This window comes from Calypte anna, chromosome 6, assembly GCF_003957555.1.
Source record: "Calypte anna isolate BGI_N300 chromosome 6, bCalAnn1_v1.p, whole genome shotgun sequence".
In the NCBI taxonomy this organism is placed as follows: Eukaryota; Metazoa; Chordata; class Aves; order Apodiformes; family Trochilidae; genus Calypte; species Calypte anna.
The window spans coordinates 15,544,311-15,567,771 of record NC_044252.1 but is presented as its reverse complement, the minus strand read 5'-3'; the positions used below and the strand labels follow the sequence as shown (position 1 = coordinate 15,567,771).

At 42.7% G+C, this 23,461-nt stretch overlaps 1 protein-coding gene across 5 annotated transcripts in view; it reads left to right on the top strand.

Annotated features, from left to right (window-relative positions):
• PRKG1 (protein kinase cGMP-dependent 1) overlaps positions 1-23,461 on the top strand; it is a 453,965-nt gene that overhangs the window by 285,386 nt on the left and 145,118 nt on the right. For all 5 annotated transcript variants that reach the window (XM_008502063.2, XM_030453519.1, XM_030453516.1 and 2 more), the window contains exon 4: positions 2,502-2,607. In XM_008502063.2, coding sequence (XP_008500285.2) covers positions 2,502-2,607 — 106 coding nt within the window. The remainder of the gene's footprint in view (positions 1-2,501; positions 2,608-23,461) is intronic.

Genomic DNA, 23,461 nt, shown 5'->3' with positions numbered 1-23,461 from the left:
CTTTTAGGCTCCTTGAGATACTGGAAGGCTACAATAAGGTCTTCTGGGAGCCTTCTCTCCACACTGAATAACCCCAACTCTCTCAGTCTGTCTTGATAGCAGAGGTGCTCCAGCCCTCTGATCATCCTCATGGCCCTTCTCTGGACACACTCCAACATGTCCATGGCTTTCTTGTAGCAGGGGCTCCAGAACTGGATGCAGTAATCCAGGTGGGGTCACACAAGAGCAGAGCAGAGGGGCAGAATCACCTCCCTCGCCCTGCTGGCCATGCTGCTCTTGATGCAGCCAAGGATCTGGTTGGGTTTCTGGGCTGTACACTGATGGCTCATGTTGAACTTCTCATCCCCCAGCACTCCCAAGTCCTTTTCCTCAGGGCTGCTCTCAAGCCAGTCCCTGCTCAGCCTATATCAGTGCTTGGGATTGCCCTGACCCAGATGCAGGACCTTGCACTTGGTCTTGTTGCACTTCATGAGGTTGGCATGGGCCCACCTCTCCAGCCTCTCAAGGTCCCTCTGGATGGCATCCCTTCCCTCCAGCGTGTGAGCCACACCATACAGCTTGGTGTCATCAACAGACTTGCTGAGGGTGCACTCAATGCCACCATCCATGTCCCAACAAGGATGTTAAACAAGACCAGTCCCAATCTGATCCTTGTGGGACTCCACTTGTGACTGGACTCCACTTGGACATGGACCCATTGACAGCCACTTTTGGGGTGCAGCCATCAGGCCAGTTCTTAATCCACTGAGTGGTCCATCCATCAAGCCCATGTTTTAGCAGCTTGGAGACCAGGATGTGTGGGACTGTGTCAAAGGCTTTGCTCAGGTCCAGGTAAATGATGTTGGTTGCTCTTCCCTTGTCTGTGGATGTTGTGACCTTTTCATAGAAGGCCACAGGGTTTGTCAGGCATGATTTGCCCTTGGTGAAACTCTGCTGGTTATACCCAATCACCTCTTCATTATTATTCTGCTCCAGCAGTGCCTCCAGGAGGATCTGCTCTATGATCTTTCCAAGCACAGAGGTGAGACTGACCAGCCTATAGTTCCCTTGATTTTCCTTCTTTTCCTTTCTGAAAATGGGGGTTATGTTTACCCTTTTCCAGTCAGAGGGCACTTCACAGGGCTGCCATGACTTTTGGAATATAACAGAGAGCAGTTTAGCAACCACATCTGTCAGTTCCCTCAGTACCTGTGGATGTATCCCATCGGGTCCCATGGACTTGTACACTTTCAGGTTGTTCAGGTGGTCACAGACCTGATCTTCTCTTACAGTGGGCAGTTCACAGAAAATTTTACTTTTGGCATCCAACACACACTTATTTCAGAGAGACAGATAAGAAAAATCTCTACATCACCTCTGTCTGTATCCATTATAATGCAGTTATTCATGGCCAGACTGACGTTGGGGTATGTATCCCAAATACTTCTTTCTCATCTCATGGCACTTATAAATGCATCTCTTCAAAGAAGAGCCATGAGGATGATCAGAGGACTAGAGCACCTACCATATGAGGAGAGGCTGAAAAATTGAATTTCTTTGATTGTTATTGGTGTGAATATTTGTAAATATTTTACTGAAAGTCTTTTTGCTCATTTATGTTTCCTGTAGGGAAAGAGGGCATGGAGATGGAATTTATTGCAATTAATCTCAGGAAAAAAAAATCAATACAAGTGCAGGATTTTGTAAGAGTATTGCAATTCATATGTTTGTCTAAGTAGAAACCATATTGGAAACTGTATATGGCAATGTTTATAGTTAATGCAAGTGTCAAAGCCACATCTAAGATGAAAATCTGAAATATTTGGGTCTCTGCTTATCCCATTCACATGATACTCTTTTCTTTTAGCATATGCCCTTTGTACAATGGTAATTTGATTTGTTTGAGTTTAAACTGGGACTCTGTTTTTAAAATAGATGGTGTAGTCTATGATGCCTAACACTAAAGTCTTGGAATTTGTCAGAGACCTGAAAACTAAATTTAAAAACATATTATTCAGAACTTCCTAAATTGCGTGTTCAGCCATTAGGATGTAACCAGACTTGGTTCTGGAAAACCTTTCAAGGTCAAGGAGAAATTTGTCATATTCTCTGGGATTAGGATGAAATCTTAATGAATTTTGCTGTCATGGAAATAGGATAATGTGCTAAATATTGCTTCCATCACTGGGTGTTCCAGGCACTGCTTTGTTGCAGGTTGGGATGTACTGAACCTGTTTCTTGCTTGCTTTCAGCCTGCATTGATTTCTTCTCATCTCACAGTTGCTTTTAGGCCACTTTCCCAAAAGCCCATGAACTCCAGCTAATATTTCAGATATTTGGAATCATTTCAGTGCGTGTTTAACCCGTTGTCTGGGGGGTGACTTTTATGTTATTATTTTGAAGTCTGTACCCATTTTCATGCTTTCTTATGAATGAATTTGTTCTTCTCTGCAGCTCACAATAAGTTTGTCAGTTTTGACATTTTCTAATTACATTTTTCCCCTTGTCTTGTTTTTTTCCAGCTCTCGTAAATGTGAAGCTTTGGGCTATTGATCGGCAATGTTTTCAAACAATAATGATGAGGACAGGCCTCATCAAGCACACTGAGTATATGGAATTTTTAAAAAGGTATGACACTTGTTTACTTTATCAAAAAAACCAGTGAATCTGCCATCCTCATCTGTTGACCTCTTTTGTGGGTGTGCAGTATTTAATTGTTTCTTTCTCAACTCCTCTTTATTTATTTGCTGTTTAACCATCTGTAAGGTGTATCCTCCAGCCCCAGGAGGAGTTTTGATGTGGTTTAGTTTTGTTCCTATTGGGAGTTACTCAGTGGCAAAGAATCACACAGACAAGCTGTAAGAAAAAAAGGTTTGTTGTGAGTAATTTATAGGCCATTGACCCTCTTGGCCACCTGGGCACACTGCTGGCTCAAGTTCAGCCAGCTGCCAGTCAACACCCCCAGGTCCCTCTCTGCTGGGCAGCTCTCCAGACACTCCTCCCCAAGCCTGTAGCACTGCTGGAGGTGGTTGTGGCCCAAGTGCAGTACCCGACACTGGCCTTGGTGAAACTCATGCAATTTTCTTTGGTGCATCAGTCAAGCCTGTCTGGATCCCTCTGTAGAACCTACCCTGAGGCAGATCAACACTTCCACCTGGCTTAGTGTCATCTGCAGATTTATTAAGGGTGCATTCTATGCCTCCATCCAGGTCATTAACAAAGATGTTAAACAGGAATGGCCCTAGGACTGAGTCCTGGGGGACACCACTTGTCATGGGCTGCCAGCTGGATTTAACTCCATTGACCACAACTCTCTGGACCCCTACATTTCAACCAGTTCTTAGTCCAACAAAGTGTATGCAAGCTGTGAGCATCCTGTTTCTTTAGGGAATGCTGTGGGAGACTGCATCAAATGCCTTACTAACATCAAGACAGACAACATCCACAGCCTTTCCTTCCTCCAATGAGCATAGCACCTTGCCATGAAAGGGCATCAGGCTGCAAACAGGACCTGCCTTTTGTAAACCCATTCTGATTGGGCCTGATCACCTGGTTGTCCTGCATGTACCCCATGATAGTACTCAGGGTTATCTGCTCCATTAGCTTCCTCAGCATTGAAGTCAGACTGGCAGGCCTGTAATTTCCTGGATCATCCTTCTTACATATGGGTGTTACATTGTCTGCCCTGCAGTCTGTTGGTACCTCCTAACACAGTCAGCAAGAGCATCAGGGAGTTCCCATGCAGGGGAGGATGGCAGAAGCCTTGGAGTGGCAAACTGGAGGGTGAATGAGATAGCAGGAAGCACGGTGGGTGGGGCTGGCTAAAGGTGGTCAGTAAGAAAAGGCTGTTTTATTGCCTTGGGCAGTTGTGGGGATGGTTTAGGGGTGGCTCTGAGAAGCTGCCCATAAGGCTGCAGATGGTGAGGTTTCCCAGTATGCCCACAGGAGCTCTCAGGAAATCTTTGCACCTCCCAGGCTAATTCATAAAGTATGAAGACAGCCTGTGATATGGGTTTTGTGGTATTTCAGGAGCCCTGCATGGGAAAAAGCCATGTTTTGGCTTCGGAAATGACACAAAATCTTGTCTGTCTCGTCAGATTGGTTTTTTTCCACATTACTTTAAATTCAGTTTGTAGTGAAGGTTGTCTCGAAGGAAGTTTGCAGTCAGCTGAGCCTGAGGAGGTGAAGGTGGTTTCACAGCACCACGGCACCATGAGCAGGCACTGAAGCAGAACTGAACTGATGTGCCATGGTATCAAACTGTCAGTTCACCTCTGCTCTTTAAAGAGAAATAGTCTGTCTCATCTTCCCCTAGAGAAGAGGCCAGGTAAAGATTTCTTTTAAATACTTTTTTGTAATGAGTTATTTTTGTAGCCACAATCTAGCCTCTGTGATCCCTTGTGCATACTACTAAAGCAATTAAAGGGATAGGACAGACATTTTTAAAGTTTAGTATTGACCAAATACGTTTTAATCTATGGAAAAACTGTACTGGAGCAATGCACCACAAGAAAAAGGGAGAAGTGAAGAGAAGGTAAAAGTCTCATGTTCCTGTAGGTTCAGAGGCTGAGGAAGGGGGAGGAATAATTTTGGGCAATGTAGTCTGGTCAAAAGTGTCTGCCCATGGCAGGGTTGTTGGAACTAGATGATCTTTAAGGTCCCTTCCAACTCAAAGCATTCTGTGAGTCTGTAATGCTAATTAGTGTGGGGTTTTTTGCATTTCAGTCAAGCCAGCTGCAATAAAGTGCATTAAGGGGATTGAAGACAGCAGCCCCTGGACCACGCTGAGGATAGCATTGGTCACGATGTCCTCTGTGGATTGATACAAATGGGAATAAGACTATCTCATTTTCATGTCATGGAATCTTAGAATCATAGAATGGTTTTTGTTCAAAGGGGCATTAAAAATAGTCTAATTCCAACCCCCCTGCATCGTCAACAACACCTTCCACTAGACTGGGCTTCTCCAAGCCCCATCCAACCTGGCCTTGAACATTTCCAGGGATGAGGGCAGCCACAGCTTCTCAGAGCAACCTGTCCCTGTGTCTCAGCACCCTTATTGCACAACATTTCCTTATGTCCAATATAAACCTTCCCTCTTGGCACACACCACTGCTTTGCACTCCAAAATGAGTCTCAATGGAGTATGCTGTGATTTCCCTACTGCTGCCCACCTGATAATTGACCTGAGCAGATGACAGACAGTGATTTCATTCCTAAGGTCCATCGACAGGACAATGTAGGGGTTGGTGGAAATGATGCATGTCATGGGAAACAGTTGGACCAGGGGGTATGCAAATGGGAACCACAGGCTTGGCCACAGAGACCACAGATTGATAATAGCAGAAAGATGTCTGTGAGCGTTGAGGATTTTGAAGTGTTTGAATTTTTTTGCCTGTTTTTTGTTTTTTGGTTGTGGTGTTTTGTTTTTTTTTCCAATTCAACTCAAGAGTTTTCTTGAGGTGAAATTCATTGATAGGATAGCTGTACTACATGAGATGTAACACTGAAACACCTTCTCATTTCAGAAGGGAACAAAGCCACAGATGTCCCTTTTTTCCCCTGTAGTGACTTCATCATTAAGAAAAACCTTCAAAGATACACTCATTATCTCAGTAGGGACAAGATCTTATTTTGGTTTAAATCCCTTCCCTCTCCTTTCAAGCTATTCTGTTGTAGTGGTTTCAAGTCAACATCATTCAGGTAAAATCTATTCTGCAGGTCCCCAGGTAGGCATTTGGAATATTCAAGTTTCTTTTGTAGAAAGAAATTAGAATGACAATTCCTTCAGCACTGAAAGTCGAAAAGTAGTAGCAATGTAGCTGTATATCCCTGCATGGAAAGAAGAAAAGATTCATTATTGCAGGTTTAAAACAACACAACAAAACCCAGAATTCAGCTGAGTCAGCAATTCTGCATCTGAGTTGCAGAGATTTTTAATTTTTAAATGAGCAGGAAAAAAAAAGCAAAAAACCCACAAAACAGTATCCAATTGAAATATCCTTATTTTTTATAGGATGAGGCTAACCAAGCTGGTGGTCTCAGGAAGATCATTGAATCATAGAATTGCTCAGGAAAAGACCTTCAAGATCATTGAGTCCAACTTCAGCCTAGCCCTATTATCCTATTTCTGATGACCTACTACTAAACCATGTCCCCAAGCACCACATCCAGACAATTTTTAAATCCATTGAGGGTTGGATAACCACCTCCCTGGGGAGCTTGTTCCAGTGCTTAACAACCCTTTCTGTAAAGAAGTTTCTCCTGATCTCCAACCTAAATCTCCCCTGACACAACTTGAAGCCATTTCCCCTTGTCCTGTCATCTGTCACCTGAGAAGAGACCAACCCCACTGTCACTACAACCTCCTTTCAGATATTTGTCAAGAGTGATAGGGTCTCCCCTCGGCCTCCATTTCCCCAGACTAAACAGCCCCAACACCCTCAGTTGCTCCTCATAAGGGATGTTTTCCAGACCCTTCACCCCCTTTGTTGCCCTTCTTTGGACCTTCTCCAACACCTCAATGTCCTTTTTGTACTGAGGTGCCCAAAACTGAACACAGTACTCGAGGTGGGGCCTCACCAGTGCCGAGTACAGGGGCAGGATCCCTTCCCTGGTCCTGCTGGTCACACCATTTCTGACACAAGCCAGGATGCCATTGGCCTTCTTGGCCACCTGGGCACATTGCTGGCTCATACTCAGCTGTCAGTCAATCAGTTGCAAGAAGATGAGAAATTTTGGATGTTTTTCAGAGCATGGTTTATTCTTCGTGTTTATATTTTGCTTCACAATGATCAGTCATGAGCAGCAGTTGTGACTGGTAGGGGATTTATTAAGTAAAGAGATGTTCTAGAGAGTTCTGTCAGCCTCTGATCTGTAGACTAAAAGATATGCCTGATGTCATCATGGGGACTAGGAGATAGCCCTGATACTGAATCTCCAGTTGGAGATAGTACCAGTTTGGAACTCCATTCCAGCTGTAACATGTATTAACTCCTCTGTGAAAGGAGGATTTTTATCTTTATCATTTTTCAAATGTGTGAGTGACCTGGTAATTTCTTGACAGATCACTTGTGGTTTAGCCTCTGTATCTTCCCCCCCCCCCCCCCCCCCCCACTCTTCTAAGAAGAAACACCTGAATTTCACTGCAGTGCATCTGTTTGTATGTGGAAGCCCTCAGCTTGTTAGAAGACTCGGGAGTAAATACCATTTTTATGTGCCTTAAATTATTTAATGGATTTTCAATTACAATTGATTAAGTACCTTCATCTCTAAAAATGAGTACTTTGATAACACTGATAAATATTTTGTTCTCTTCTGTCCAATGAGGCAGCTTTAGAGATACAGTTCATCAACCTTATTCCTAAACCAATAGATATTGAAAAATGGGCTATACTTAGCATCCTAGATGTTCTTCACTGGTTATTCTGTATGCAGCATGGCTTCCAGAAGTTGGTGTCAATTCATTATTGCTTTTTCTCTTTTGGTCCAAAGTAATTGTTTAGTAGGTGGTGGACCATCACATGAAACAAATACTGTTGTTTTTCATCAATGTTATTTTATTAACCATGAAATGGTCACATGGCACAGAAATGCTCTTGTCAGCACTCATATGCAAGTTTTGGGTCTGGCTGGGGTGAGCTGTGCATCTGGGTGGTATTTCCCAGGATATTTTCTCCTTGCAGGGCTCATTTTCTTGAGTTGATAATTGGAGAACCAACTGAAGTCTTTCGAACCCAAAACTTCTGGGAAATTAATGGGTTCCAAGGAAATTCCGCTTGTCTGCATGGAAATTGAAAAGCTTACAATATAAGGAGTACTATGGAAAGAAAGTAGTGGAAAAGGTGTCTTTTTTCACAGACCTGGTGAAAAAGTTTGAATACAAGGTAATTGCTAGAAGAATATCTTAGGCTTAATACTTGTAAACTGTGTCCAAACTGCCTTTTGATCCTAATGAGAAATCTGAGTTTGCCTGAAAATCCACAAAGCATTTTGGCAAACCATTTGTTTGATGACAAATGCAGCCTTAGGGCCAAATAATTTGTTAAGGGAATATTTCAGAAATAATGAAAGGACTTTCTGCTCTCTTGGTGGTGCGTTCCTTTCACAATGAAATGACTACCTGGGGCTTGGAGCAGCCAGTCCAGTGGAAAGTGTTCCTGCCCATGGAAGAAGGGTTGGAACTGGATTAGGTTTAAGCTCCCTTCCAGCCCAAACCAGTCTGTGATTCTGAGAGGAGAGGAGAGTAGCAGATGTCATTTGTTTTGGGTTTAGAAAGGCTTCTGACACTGTTGCCTGCAGCATTGTCTGTTGGAAGCTGAGGATAAATGAGCTGTGTGCATGGGAGATTAGATGGGTTGTAAGTTTGCAGAACTGTTGGGCTGGGAAAGAGGTGATTAGTGACTTGGGTATTTAGCTGGTGCCACAGAAATGCAGAGCATGTTGGGGGTTGGCACTTGGGCAGATAATTCACATTTTTGTTGATGGCCTGGATGGTTGGAATCATCTTCAGCAAATGTGCATTCAGGGATAAGTTAGGGGAAAGGGGCTGTTGGTGCCAAGCCCAAGAGTAGACCTTCACTTGAGAGGGACCTTGAGATATATATTGAGTCAAAATTAACCTCATGAAACTCAACATGGAGTACAGAGTAGGTTTGTTCCTGGAGTGTAATAACCCCATGCATTGGCAGAGCATGGGGACTGATTGGCTGGACCAGAGATTTATAGGATAGGACCTGGACCATACATAGAGTGATAAGTTGAGTAGGATCCAACGGTGTACTGTCATTGTGAGTAGTCCATTAGAAAGAACATGGGTGGTAGATAATCGTAGTTTATTCCCTCTACTCGGTGGCAGTGAGGCCACACCCGGAGTAATGTGGGTTTGGCCCCACATGAGCCTGGTGAGGTTGACACAGAGTAATCAAAAGGGGATTTGAGAGTATTCTTCCATTATTACAGAAATAGTGTCAAGGCAAGGAGTCAAACACTTCTTCAAACTGGCAAGTGATAAAACACAGGACAGTGGTCATGGGCCTGAACATGAGAGTCATAGAAACCAGCTCTTCCTTCAGTGATGGAGGGTCAGTGTCTGCACCAACTCAAACTTTTGTTCTTAAGGCCCAGGACATAGCAGCACTGGTAGACAGGTGAAGGTGTTGAGAACCTCTGCCTTTTAGCATTGTTGGTGACTAGTTTACCTATCCTATGTATCATAGAATCATAGAATCGGCTGGGTGTGAAGGGACCTCAGAGATCATCAAGTCCAACCCTTGATCCACTACTGCTGCAGTTACCAGATCATGACACTAAGTGCCACATCCAGTCTCTTTTTAAATATCTCCAGGGATGGAGAATCCACTACTTCCCGGGGCAGCCCATTCCAATGTCTGATCACCCTCTCTGTAAAGAAATTCTTTCTAATATCCAACCTAAACCTCCCCCAGCACAACTTAAGACCATGCCCTCTTGTCTTGCTGAAGACATATTTAATGTATTGCAGGCCAGTATTATTCTTCTGTTTCTGCTTGTTGATAATGTATCTGAAGAACCCTTTTTTAAAGTTTTTGACATCTTTCTTTCCTAACTACTTCTCTGCATACCCTGGTAATGGCCTTGTAATTTTCAACCAGTAATGTTCCACTTTTCAAACTCCGGTACATTTCCCTTTTGGTTCTGAGCAGACTCCGAAGCTTGCAGTTTATCCATGGGTGTTGCTTGTTCTGCCTCCTTCTCTTGCCTTTAGAGAGGATGAATTGGTTTTTCTTAACTAGAAGGGTGTTCTTAAAAAACTCCCAACACTCACTGGCTCCTTTACCCTCCATGGAAGCTTCCCATGGGATCCCTTCCAACTGACCTCTGAGCGACCTGAAGTTTGCTCTTCTGAAATCTAAAACATTTATTCTTGAATTGACCTTCTTCATGCTCGGCAGTATCCCAAACTCCACAATGTTGTGGTCACTGCATCCAAGTCTGTCCCTAACCAAGATATCACAGAGCAGGTGAGTGAGTAGTAAGTCCAGCTGTGCCCCATTCCTGGTTGGCACATCCAACATTTGTGTGAGGAAGCAGTCTTCTTCACATTCCAGGAACCTGACTGATGTTAGGTGAGCTGCAGTGTAGCTCTTCCAACCAACATCTGGGTGGTTAAAGTCTCCCATAAGCACCAAGTTTTGTTTACCCGAAGTTTGCTGGACTGATCCGAGTGCTGCTTCATTGGTCACACCGGCTTGGTTTGGGGGTCAGGAGCAGATGCTCTAAGGTCATCCTTGCAGAGAACCCCTCTGATTTTGACCCAGAGGCATTCAGCAGGGCTACCACAATTAGCATAGCTGGCTTCTATACATTCAAGGTTTTCCTTAGCATAGAGTGTGACTCCTCCACTTCTCCCCTGTCTGTCTACAGAACAGCCTGTAGCCTTCTATCATGATTCTCCAGTCATCTGACTCATCCCACCGTGTTTCAGTTATTCCTATGATATCATAACTATCTGACTGGGCACAGAGCTCCAGTTCTCCCATTTTATTTCCCAGACTGCATTCATTTGTATACATACACTCGATGAAGTTGACCTTATGCTTTAAGAAGACAGCTGAGGCACTTTTTACACTGGTTGGTCTGCTTTAATCCCAAATCACTTGTAGTGGTGTTAGTGGGGTGATCATTGTCATTTTGGTCCCTCCATCCAGGTCTTTCATCTTAAAGCATGCCTCACCAAGCTGGCCAGTTGGTACTGACATGGTGCTCCCAGGTCCTCCTCCAGTAAGCCCAGCTTTATCCCCACCTCCCTTGGAGTTAAGTTTAAAGGCCTTTCTATGAATGTTCCTAGCTCCTGAGCCAGGGAGGGACAAGAGACTTGACAGAGAGAGCAAATACTTTTCCTGGAAAGATGGTGCAGGTCAGGGCAGGCCACCAGAGAGGTGTGTGCTGGGGGGAAATCTCTGTCTTTGGGAGTAGGAAGTGTCAAAGATTTCAGGAAGAATCTCATATGCCAGTTTTGGATTTGTTGGAGCCTCTTAGTGTTTTAGTGTTGAGGTTGGGGAACTGGTACTAGGCAGAGTGGAATTAAATGCAATCTGGCAGTAGGTGGATAGCCATGAACTAATGTAGAGGGTGCTTCAAGGTAGGGGGAAGAGCCTTCCCTACTGTCATACCCAGCCACAGAGGAGAGCAGTGTCAGAAGACCAAGATGGGTATGCTGGTTACCAAGCCAGTGTACTCATGGTGGTGAATGTTTCCAGCTTTTGCATCTTCTTGCTGTCTCCCTTTTTTAATCTCTTTTATTTGTTTTGGTTCTCTTGCGGTAATGAGCACTTCTAATGAGCTTTGGCCTCAAAGTAGTGGCACATGTTTCCTGTGATTTCACATTTCAAATTAACAGTCTAAAAACATAAACCATACTTTTAAAATTGACTGTTAAGTAAATGTAGCTGTGACTTTTTCATCCAATTTTCTTGATGAAAGAAAAAAAAAAGTGAGGGGTTTTATATGCCTGAAAGTTAAAAACCTAATCTTTTTATTTCATGTTTACATGCTTACCATGGCAAAATGTCACAGCAAGAAATACTTCCCATGGTCACTACCACACAAATGAAAAATAGGTCAGGCAGGATCAGCTTCGTTGCCATGGCAACTGTCTAATCACTTGTGGAAAAGGCTAACTGGAGCCTTAGTGCTTTTTCTTTACATTAGTTTCATTTCTGGGTCTTAAACAGGCTTATTTTTATAATGACCTGATGGGCATCAAAATGGCAATAAACAGCAGTTGCCCTCCTAATGGCCTGTGTGCAGTTCAGTACCATATTTTCAGCTTTTTTTTATATTTCTGCACACTCAAGGTTGCACTTTGTCAATGGGGAGCTCTCAGCTGAAGAATGTACAGGGATGTCCTCCCCCTGCCCCTGGGGAGGGCCATGCTGCAGCTTGGTGAGAAACTTGAGCTGTAGGTGTTTCTAGCCCTCCTGACATGAGGACAGTGAGGTTGTTGGGGTTTGTTTTCTATTCTGAAATCCAGCTTCAGTGTTAAAACTACAGGACAAATAGGACATGTGAAAGTCTTAACTGATTGGCTTCAGTTTTCAGTTAGTGCAGTGAGTTTTTTGACCTGTGAGAAGCTGCTGAAAGCTTCCCTGGCTCCAAGTCTGGCCCTGCCTCTGTCCAAGTCTGAGCAGGTTAAAGAAGCTGGATGTGCCTCTGTGAGTAATATATATTCAAGAAGGGGAAAATGAAATGCAAAAAGACCTTCAGAGCAGAGGAGAGGAGGAGGTGAGGAAAATGCTGGAGCAGAGATAGCAAGGTTGATGAGGAAGGAGGTGCCCAAGAAGAGATTTCCCCTGCAGCCTGGGGCTAGCTGGGAGCTGCCCCCCGGCAGCCCATGGATGAGCAGGTGGAGCACTCCCTGAGTATCACAGTGGGGCAGAGATGGATGTGCAGCCCCTGAAGGGTCACAGAGAGACAGATGCGGATCTGCAGCCATGGAGGACTCTGGTGGGACAGACATGGATCTGCAGCCACTGAGGACTCTGGATGTGACAGTTCCCAAAACACTGTGACTCTGTGGGTAGCCTGTGTTGGAGCAGTCTGTTCCTGAGGGACTACACCTCATGGGAGGGACTCATGTCAGAGTGGTTCATGAAGGACTCTATCCCATGAGAGGGACCCTGTGCTGGAGCAGGGCAAGGCTATGAGGAATCCTCCACCTGAGAAAAGGAACAGCAGAATCAAGGTGTGGTGAACTGACCATAAACCCCCATTCCTTGTCCCCTTATGCTGCTGAGGGGGAGGCAGGAGTGAAGTAATTTGGGAAGAGTGGAGGGAAGGTATTTTAAGATCTGGTCATTGTTTTCTCTTTCTCCTGTTTTGATAGTCTTAATTTTTATTCTTCCCAGGTTGAATCTGTTTGTTTTGCTTGTGCCATAATTTGGGACCAAAAATCTCCCTGTCCTTGTCTCAATTTATGAGCGTTTAGGTGGATTTTCTTCTCATACCACAGTAAGAGGTGTGGAGGGGAGTGAGCAGAGGTCTGTTTGTTACCAGCTGGTCCTAAACCTGATGCACTTGAGGGGGTCACAGTGGAAACAGGGTTTATATATACTGGAATTTTGTCCTTTTATTTATCATCTCTATATCTGAATGGATATGATAACATTCCTAAAACAATAAGCAGTCTGGAAAAGGAAGCTGTCTGAGCCTTCCAGCTCCTTTGGGAGAAAAAATTTCCTTCATTGCCAGAAACTGCTGGTAGGTTTTGTTGAAGCTACAGAGAAGACCTTGGTGTGCAACATCCACATGCTTTGCATGAGTGAAACACGAGGTAATTTTAATATTATGTTGCTTTGACAAATAAAAGTTGCCACTAACAGATTCTGCTGGGGTGGTGTCCTAAGTGTCAAGGCACAGCCAGCACAGTTGAGGTCTGGGAAGGAAATTAAATCAGGAGTAAAATTTCAGACCTTAGAGAACAAATAGGAAATACCAAATGACTGTGTCTCAGCTGATTTTGTCCCTCATAGTTTCTCCCTGAATTCATGTCCATGCTTAAACCAGTCTCAAACCATCAAGGACAGGCCTCAGGTTTGGGTGGAGATAGAAGGCTGCTGGTGACACTGATTTTGGGTTTAAAACATCTGGGCAGAAGCCGTAGTATCAGTAAGTACTTAGCAGTACAGTAACTCGGTGTCCACTTTTTTTACAAAGGATTCATGGAAGTTTAATTTTGCTCGGAAGCTGTTTAGTATTGTTTCTGCAGGATTTTGCAAAGGCTGTAGATATGATGGAAACAGCCTCTGTCATTGCTGCTTTCTCATGACTCTGGTTTAGGTTGTGCACAGTAATGTGGTGTTGGCTGAGAATGTGGCCCAGGGTCCATTATAAAGGATTCTTTAGAAACAGGTCTCAAATGGGTTGCCTGGTTTGAATGATGGACAGCCTGAGTCAAAGTGTTGGAAGTTAAGTTGTTGTGTCCAGGGAAGATAGGAAAACTTGGGATAACTGGAGTTATGCTCCATAGAATGATGTGGTTCTTAGGTGGTGCAAGTTCTTTGAAGAAATAAGTGGCCATGGGATAGGAAGATTATCAGTGACACCTTTGTGTGCCAGCCAGCATTGAGAAGGCAAGCATCCTCTAATGGGGTCAATGCAAAAGACTACAGCAAAAGTCACAGAAAGATACTATTTCTTCACATGATCTAACTGGCATTAATTTTGTATCAATCAGAAAGATCCTGTACAGATTCATAAGTGGAGGCATTTTGATAATTGTTACTTAAGTATATTTAGACAGATCATGAGGAAGTGGTGTTTCTCTCTGCTGGAGAAGACTGGCTGGTACTTCCCAAGAAAACCACAGTAAAAAAAAACCAAACAGCTACAGATGGTTTTGTAAGTGGACTTGCATATGAAAGACTTTAGCTTTCATTTCATCTTTCCTTATGGATGGCTGATAATTATCACATTACCCAGCTAACCCAGCTGTGGGTGAGAAACAGAGTGATGGGAAAATGGGAATTGATGTTCCATTTGTCCCTGCAATCCTTTTATTTTTTTTTTTCTGTGTAATTTGGTAAAACTTTTTGAAAAATCTAGTTCAAGAACAAAGATTTCTTCAAGAGTCCGATTAACTGTCTCACAACAGTAAACTCCTAATAAACACAAAGCCCTTCAGATTTCCTCATTTGAATAAAAATCACATAACCATATTTTGCTGATTGGAAATCCTTTGGGGATTTATACATGTTGATGTCTGTGTTCAAGCAAAAATGAAATAGCATTTATGGGCTCTTAGGAGCTTTGAAAAAAATGGATTAGGTCTTCCTCTGCAAATTGGAACCATGTGTATGGGAATATAAAACACATGGACTGGTTGAGATCCTTCTGAAGGAGTGATTTTAACCTTCATTTAGTAATCCGGATGAAACAGTTGCTGACTGCAAATAAACAGTGTTGTGGATACAAACTGTATTGAGGAGAAAAATGGGCAGGGGCTTTGAATTTGTCTTGTCACAATGCATAACTCTGGAGCACATCTTGTACTCTGAGCTGTATTAAAGGCCAAATTAAGTAAAGAAGCAGGCATGCTTGCAAAGGAATAGCTCATTAAACTCTAGTCCTTCATTGGGCTGGCTGTTTGGAGGCATGCAGCAAGGCCACCCTTTGATACTTTTTGGCAAGGAATGGCACATCTAATTTTGGCCTTGGCATTACAAAAAGGTGGTGTAACATCTTCTAGGGACATGAAAGCATACTGCCTGGGAGATGAAGCCTCAGAGCAGGAAAAGCTGATAGTTTGCTATTTGGGTGCAATTAGAGGTGTGAATGAAATATTGTGCTAATATTATGCTGTATTCATAGGATAACAGTGATTCATAAGCAGAAGGAATTATTTTTGGATGTAGATTGTATCTCTGGAAAATGTTTGGGATGAAGCATGCTTTAGTGTGTTACACTAATACAGTCTGTGTTTATCTACTTTTATATCATATATATTGCAATACTAAGTTGACTCACATGCCTACAGCTTGGGGACCTTTTCAATAGCTAGCTTGGCAGGTCAAAGAATAAAATTTTCATCAACAAATATTTGAAAGAAATCTTAAGAAAATGGCTTAGGGAGCTTTTACTGTTTCTTTGCTCAAAGCAATGGGTTCTACTCCTCCTCTTGACACCCAAACAAACCATATATGACTTCTGATGGACCTTGAAGCAAAGGGAGTATGTTAGACTTTAACTTTCACTGTCCATGGTCAGGTAATGCCTCTGAAGCTGTCATGCTTGGCTGACAGCAGTGCTGCTGTCACAGCAGTGGGTTTCTGAGTTTCACCCAACAGCCTACGTGAGAGCAGTGGGAGATTGCCATGGTGGTCTGGGCATGGCTGGCAGAGCATGATGGATGGGAGTGACTCATAAGGCTTATTCCACTACCTGACCAGCTGCTGGGGATATTTTCTGTATCTCTTTGTAATTTTCACTGTTCATAATCCATCTCTTATCTGCATGTTTCTTTTTCCCTGTCCTTGGAATAAGATGAGAAGCAAGATGAAGGTGATAAGTTTTAATCTTCTCTTTGAATAACCCACGGTGTGACATAACTGGTGAAATTAAATAACCAGTGAGTAGGAAACTCATTGGAGTTTGATCTTCAAAGGCAATAAAAAATGTTGGCAGTGTCTTTTGGCATGAAACAGCCTTGACATGGAAGAAACTTACACTAGGGAGAATGCTTTGAAGGTTGTACCCATGCCCTTACTATTGTTTCAGCCCAAGTGCTTGCTATTCTGATTATTTGAGGTTATTTTTAGTTCATGATTGTTGAATGCAGTATACAGGCATGCACAGTGTTAAGTCTTGGATGGAAACTGAACCTCTGGTGTACAAACCAGGTTTAAGAAGGTGTATGAGGGGGTTGAGAAGTCATGTAGACAAGAGGGCATGGGGCTCTGAAGTCCTAGAAGTCCTCATAGTTGCAAGAGGAACCCCATGTTGCTGCTGGTTTGAACATTGTGGTCTGTTGTTGTGGGGAAGGTATATTGTGGTAATGTGAGAACAGGAAGACTATTTGCTTATTCTGATGAAAAGATGCTTTTCCAAGAGGGAAACACTTTGAACAGGGTAAGATCTTGGTTTCATTGTGGTACTTGAAGGTTAGAAAAGACCCTGCTTATATCACTCTGCAAGCACATCTTCATTCATCTCTCTTGAGTAGAGTACATACATACATTGTGTTTTATATTAGCAAAGTACAAGAAAGATAAAGGACAAAGTCTTTAATGTGATTAGAAGTAGCTGTTTAGATGTATATCTCATTTGTCATTTGTAATTGTCTTGACATTTGGCAGTCTGCATTATACATATAAATAGTAGTTTCCCTTCAGAATGGATTAACAAACTGAAGTATGAAGCTGTGGAAAGTATTCAGCTAAAGATAGTCAAGTATAATTAGAAGAAAATAAACTGTTACAGAAAGTAGCCATCAGCATTTATGACCGTAGATGTTGTTCAGAAACTTTTGTTCAGTGGTATATCCTGCAGAGTAAAATTAACTCAATTGCTAAATTCCCACCAAGTATATTGGGCAAATTGATTGTTTTGTCTCTGTTGCCCCTAGTCTGTGGTGTCTCTGTGTCACAGTTACTGTGAAAATATTCTCTAAGTGATGTGAACTGGTTTTTTGATGAATGGTTGACATTATGCACCCATGAGTGCTGAGAGAGCTGGATGATGTTGTGGTGGCACTCCATCATTTCTGAAAGATCGTGGAAAATGGCAGAGATGCCTGAGGACTGGAGGAAAGCAAATGTCATCCCAATCTTCAAAAGGGCAAGAAAAATCCAGGAAACTGAAGAACAGTCAGCCTCACCTTTGTCCCTGGAAAGGTGATGGAGCAGCTCATTCTGGAGGTCATCTCTAAGAGCATGGAAGAAAAGTTTATCAGGAGCAGTCAGCATGGATTCATGAAGGGGAAATCATGTTTAACTAATCTGATAGCCTTCTGTGATGGTGTGAGTGAATGGGTAGATGCAGGGAGATGAGTGCATGTTGTCTACTTTGACTGTAGGAAGGCTTTTGACACTGTCTGCCATAATGTTTTCATGGACAAGCTCATAAAGTGTGGGTTAAAAGGGTGAACAGTGAGAAAGACTGAAAACTGGTTAAACAATAGAGCTCAGAGCATCGTGAGCCATGGTGCAGAGTCCAGTTGAAGACCTGTAACTTATGGTGCTCCCCAGAGGTCAGTCCTGGTTCCAGTCTTATTCAGCATCTTCATCAGTGATCTGGGTGAGGAGACTGTGAGTTCAGCAAGTTTTCTGATGCTACAAAACTGGAAGGATTGGCTGATACACCAGAAGGCTGTGCAGCCATTCAGTGAGATATGGACAGGCTGGGCGAAGGGGGACCTAAGAGCTTCAACAAGAATAAGTGTAGAGTCCTGCACCCAGGGAGGAGTAACACCATGCTCCAGTACAGATTAGGGCCTGCCCTGCTGGTAAGCAGCTCCATGGGGAATGATCTTGGAATACTGGTGGGCAATGGTATCTATAGGATAGCAGTTTGCTTTTGTGGCCAAGGAGGTCAACGATATCCTGGGGTGCATTAAGAAGTGTGTCCAGCAGGGTGAGGGAGCATCTGCTCTCCCTCTGCCGTAGTGAGAACACATCTGGAACATTGTGTCCAGTTTTGTGCTCCCCAGTTGAAAAGGGCTAAGGATATACTAGGAAGAGCCCAACAGAGGACTGCAAGCATGATCAGGGGAACATCTGTCTTACAAGGAAAGGCTGAGAGAACTTGGGCTATTAGTCTGAAGAGAAGACTGAGAAGGGATCTTAAAGTCATAGAATTATCAAGATTGGAAAAGGCCTCTAAGATCATCTGGTTCAACCATCCGCTTGACAGCCTTTTCCTCATCTTTTGTCACCGTACATCTTCCTGCATCTGGTTAGGTGATGGAGGGTCTCCATGGTCTGTCTTTTGTTGTTCATATATTTATAAAACTTCTACTTATCCTAAAAACATGCAGGCCAGGTTAATTTCTAGTTGGGCATTGGACTTTCTAATTCCCTCCTTGAATCACCTCACAGCATTTTTGTAGTCTTCATGAGTGGCCTGCCTCTTACTCCAAAGGTCATAAATTCTCCTTTTCTCCTTGAGAGCCAAACAGAGCTGTTCATCCAGGCTGCTCTTCTGTGCTGCTGGCTGGCCTTTCAGCACACGGGAATGGCTGCTCCTGGGCCTTCAAGACTTCCTTCTTGAAGAGTACTCAGTCTTCCTGGCTCTTATACACTTGAGAACAGATTCCCAAGGGATCATGGCCATCAGGCTGTTGAAGAGGGTAAAGTTTGCCCTTTGTAAATCTGGGGTTTCAGTTTTGCTACGCCCCCTCCTGGCATTTTTAGGAATTGAGAACTCCAACAGTTTGTGGATGCTGTGCCCAAAGTGACTTCCAACCATCACATTTCCTAACAGCCCCTTCCCCTGTTCACAAAGAGAAGGTCTAGCAGGGTACTTTCCCTGGTTGGTTCCCTCACCAGCTGTGTTAGGAATTTATCTTCAACACACTCCAGGAGCCTTCAGGACTGTTCCCTCTCCGCTGTGTTGTAATTCCAGCAGACATCAGGGAAGTTGAAGTCCCCACAACAATAAGAGCAAATGACTGTCAGATTTCACTTGGCATTTATAGAATAGTTCTTCCAACTCACTGCCCAGATTGGAAGGTCTGTAGCAGACTCCCACAGCAATGTCAGCCTTGTTGCCCTTGCCCCTAATCCTGTCCCATTCTGGTTAGAAAAAGTTTGTCCCAGTCAGTGTGAGAAATGAAGGTACAGAGCAATGTCAGGCCCAGGGGTGTCAGTCACCTCCAGCAAACCTGCCTGATGCTAGAGCATGACCTGAGATATTCTTCTAAATTAAGTAATTTCAAACCATTGTATTGAAATAACTCTACAAAATATCTTAGGAAAAACAAGCAGTCAGCACCACAACATGGAGCATAACATATCCTCAGTGCTGAATTCCTGCAGGTGTTTGCACTTGAATTAGGGCAACCAGAGGAGGAAAGCTCATGTCTTTGCCCATGTTCTGGGGGGGTCTCAGCAATCTCCCCATCACAGTGGGGGGGAAGACCAGGGAAAAAGAAGCCAAGAAAGATCTCAAGGACCCATATGAGGAAAAGATGGATTGCAATTTCTGCTTCTAGGACCAGTTTTAAGTAGCCTTCTGTGAATCTTGAGAAGAAATAGTGACTCTTATAATCACAGGTGATAAATTGTCTGTTAACTTATGTTGACTTTGCCAAAAAGAAGAGCTGAGCAGGCTGTCCTGAAAAGCTTTTTGCTGTTTTGGGTAAGAGATAAAAATAGAGGGAAGCACAAAGCATTGTTGTGCCATGGTCAGTTGCTTGAGACTGGTTCAAGTCCAGAATAACCAGGGGGTTATTTGAATGTTCTTTCCATGCCTTGTCTCCAGGGGCAGGCTAGCTTCAGTCTCTTGGTCATTTTAATATAAATGGAGGTGGGAAAAACATCTAAATAGAGAAATACAAACCTGGGAGGTGCACGTAGACAGCATTTAAGAAGAGCAAAAATAGATGACAGCAGCTCCATTGTCCCCATGTCAGAGACAGCTGTCCACAGCAAACTCAGGGATGAGTCTCTGAATCTCAAATAAGTGTTCAAGTTCTGTTCTGAGTGGGAATAAATTTAAAATGTTAGTCCCCCCTTTGCTGCTATATGGTCATCAGAAGAGTAGTCACATAGATAATTTGACAGTCTGGATAGGATCTCCAAAGATTAAATTGTATCTATTTTTTTGTTTTATTTCAGGAAATGAATTCTGATTTCAGACAGGGTCCTCAATCTTGTTAATACTGTTACAAATCACACTTTTGAATCAAGCTGAAGTGGACCTAGTCAGGTTACTAACGGAGCATTTTTCTTTGGAGACCTTAAAGCAGTTCAATAAATGGTGCCATTTGAATGAAAATCTATTAAATGTTTTTACATCCAGTCAGAGACTGGTCTCATTTTCCTGTGTGTGCTACATTTGCATATCATCATAATTTTATGCATTTGTCCTCAGCTTGCATGGGATTAATTTTTAATGTGCAGGCAGAAGGTAACATTTTTGTCTTTTATGAGGATTAGGAATACATTTTAAATTCAATTACATACTGTCTCTGGAAATACAACACAAGTGACTTGCCAATAAATACAACCCAGAGATTACCCAAAACCAAGGAGGACAGTAATCACCAGAGTGACTTAAACTGTGGGAACTCAGCAATGAATCACTTCCGACTTCAAAAAAGAAAACCAAGTTAATATGTATTAGGAAGAATAAACTTCATATAGACACTGATAAACCAGAGTAATTATTTCTGGAAGAAAATGAAAGCAGTTTCTACAGCTCAGTGAAAAGAAAGTCAGCCTGAGTCCCAGCAGCTCATAGTGCAATTAGAGTTATTTATTTTAAAGCACAGAGAGAATAGAACGGGCAGGATGTACAATGAAAATTATGTCACAGAATATGCTAGCAGGAATTATGCTGTAGAACTGGACTATGGATGAGGACAAGCCAGTCTCAGGCTGAAGTGTCCTCAGAGAGATAGTAAAAATCCTTAACTTCTTAATAATTTAGAAAATTACAACTGACCTGCAAATGATTTAGTATTCTGTTTAGCTGCTAAGGAGGAGGCTAAGGATGACCAGCTGGCCAAAGCACTCTACAAATCAATACAATACTGATTTTAATAGAAAATCTGAACTGCTAGACATGCAAAACTTTGAAGATAACTTTCAAAGCAATTTAGAATATCCTTGTGCATGAGCACACACATCCATATACACAGGATTTTTAATATTTACAGCAGGGTGGAAAGATTAAAGAGATTATTTTACGAAAATCAGTTTGCCTTGATTTTCAAAACAACTAAATGGAACCTCTACCGGAGTGGGTAAATAGAGAAGAAATCAGCTTTTTTTTTTTTTTTTTTCCCTAGAGTATAGAATAACAGAGTAGTTTGTGTTTGAAGTGCCCTTAGGAGGCAATGTTGAGCTAAACAAACCAGTGAAGGGAAGTCTGGAGGCAGATAACCTGTCCAGCATCTCCTCTACTCCACTGCACTTTTAGGGAAAGGAGATGCTTAGCATCTCTGTATCCCCTGTTGGCAGCAAGGGTTGCAATCCATGATGTGGATTTACAGAAGCAAATGGGATTTACCCTTCACATAGTATGAGATCCAGGAGTTTTTGTTCCTCAGTGTGTTTTCAGATGACAAGTTAAACCAATGTTTCAGGACATTTCCAGCCTTCATAAGCACTCTTTCAGTACTGTCTTCACAGGATCATGGATGTCTAAGGGACAACCAAAAAATGACAGTCTCCTTAAGCTGCTAAGATCCATTAGTAGTTCCACAAACATAGGCTACCAAAGTTTTCATAGAGAAATGAAAAAGTATGTCTTTATAAGAAAAAATCCAACTTGATTTTAGATTCTCCTAAACAGCCAGTGCTGTTCTAGTACATCCCTGACTGCTCGAAACTGGGATGTGAGATCAAACTCTCAGTTTATCTGGCTTCTAATTAAACTGGACCTTCCTTTTCTTTACCTGTAAGATGATCTTCACCATCTGACCTTTTTCCCATGTAGTTAATGATGACTCTGAATCCCTATTGAATGACAAATCTGTTTCTCCAGTGAGTGTTAATGAAGCCTTTGTGGAGGAGGTTATTGGAGGGGAGCTGCCTGCTGCAGGTTAAGTCGATGATTCCATGCTCACTGGTGCTGTGGCTGTGATCTGCATGGCTGTTCCAAAAATGAGTTATTCAGTACTTGGAATATTAAAAGGCATTTTGTTAGACATTGGTCACCTAAGAGGCATAAATTGCCTCATCTGAGAATTTGAGGAATGATCATCAATAATATAGAAATTACAGCAAACTAGAAATGGAGTTATGAATGTTACTTTCAACACCTCTTGCTCACATCTTTTCACTGTATTTTGAGACAGATCTTAATCTATAATGGCATTTGTAATCTAGGTGTCATGTGACTTTGAATAAATGAATGTACAGAAAATATCTACATTTGTCTTTGTCAGCCAGAGCCATAATCTTACCGTGACAACCTTCTTTCTCTAAAAAAAGCCTCTAAAAATGCCAAAACATAACCACCCCCCCAAAAAAACCCAGCTGCCTGGCATAGATTATATTTTTAAAATAATGTTTGTTGGGGTGCTAAATTCACTGTTCTTGAGGACTGCATGTAGCCAGCCTCATGGGATACTGCCATCTCCAACAAGGGACTGCACAGTGCATTCTGGGTTGGAGGGCTCAGGGTGAACATTCAGCACCAAAAATCAGTATGGCAGCATTATTCCTTTCAGATCCACCTCCTCTGTCCTTCATCCTGCGCTTGACATACCTGTGGGCTCATTTCAGGGCCAGGTTTCTGTTCGGCTTGTGTCAGGTCTACAGCAGAAGTCCTAAAGTTGCTACTTACCTGCCACATGTATTATTTCTGTATCTAAATATCAACCATGTTAGGTCAAGGAGTAACGACTCAAAATTCCCTAACACTTGAGTTTCAATACTATTTTCAATCACTTTTTTGAATCAGGACAACTGGAAAAACTTCAGAGGTATAAGAGCAGACAAATTGTTCTTGTGTGTTGATGATCTCAGTCTGCTCTCAGCTTAGAAGGATGGACATAGAAGCCTGTCTGTAGAGAGAACTTCTTGGGATACAGTCATCTGCTGATCTGCTGCAAGGTGTTGATTAGCAATTAATTGAACAAATTGATAGTAAAGCTTGCATGTGGCAGTGGAAAAAATAATGGAAAAACAGGACAAGGTGGATAGAGCAAAGTAAACCTTCTGATTTTGACAGGGGCCAGATCCAGCTTGTGTTGGCTCCAGTGCAAAATTTCCCAAGTGTTTCCCTTCCATCACAACAGTGGCCATTACATAGATCAGCCAGCTTGGGGTGGGTCAGT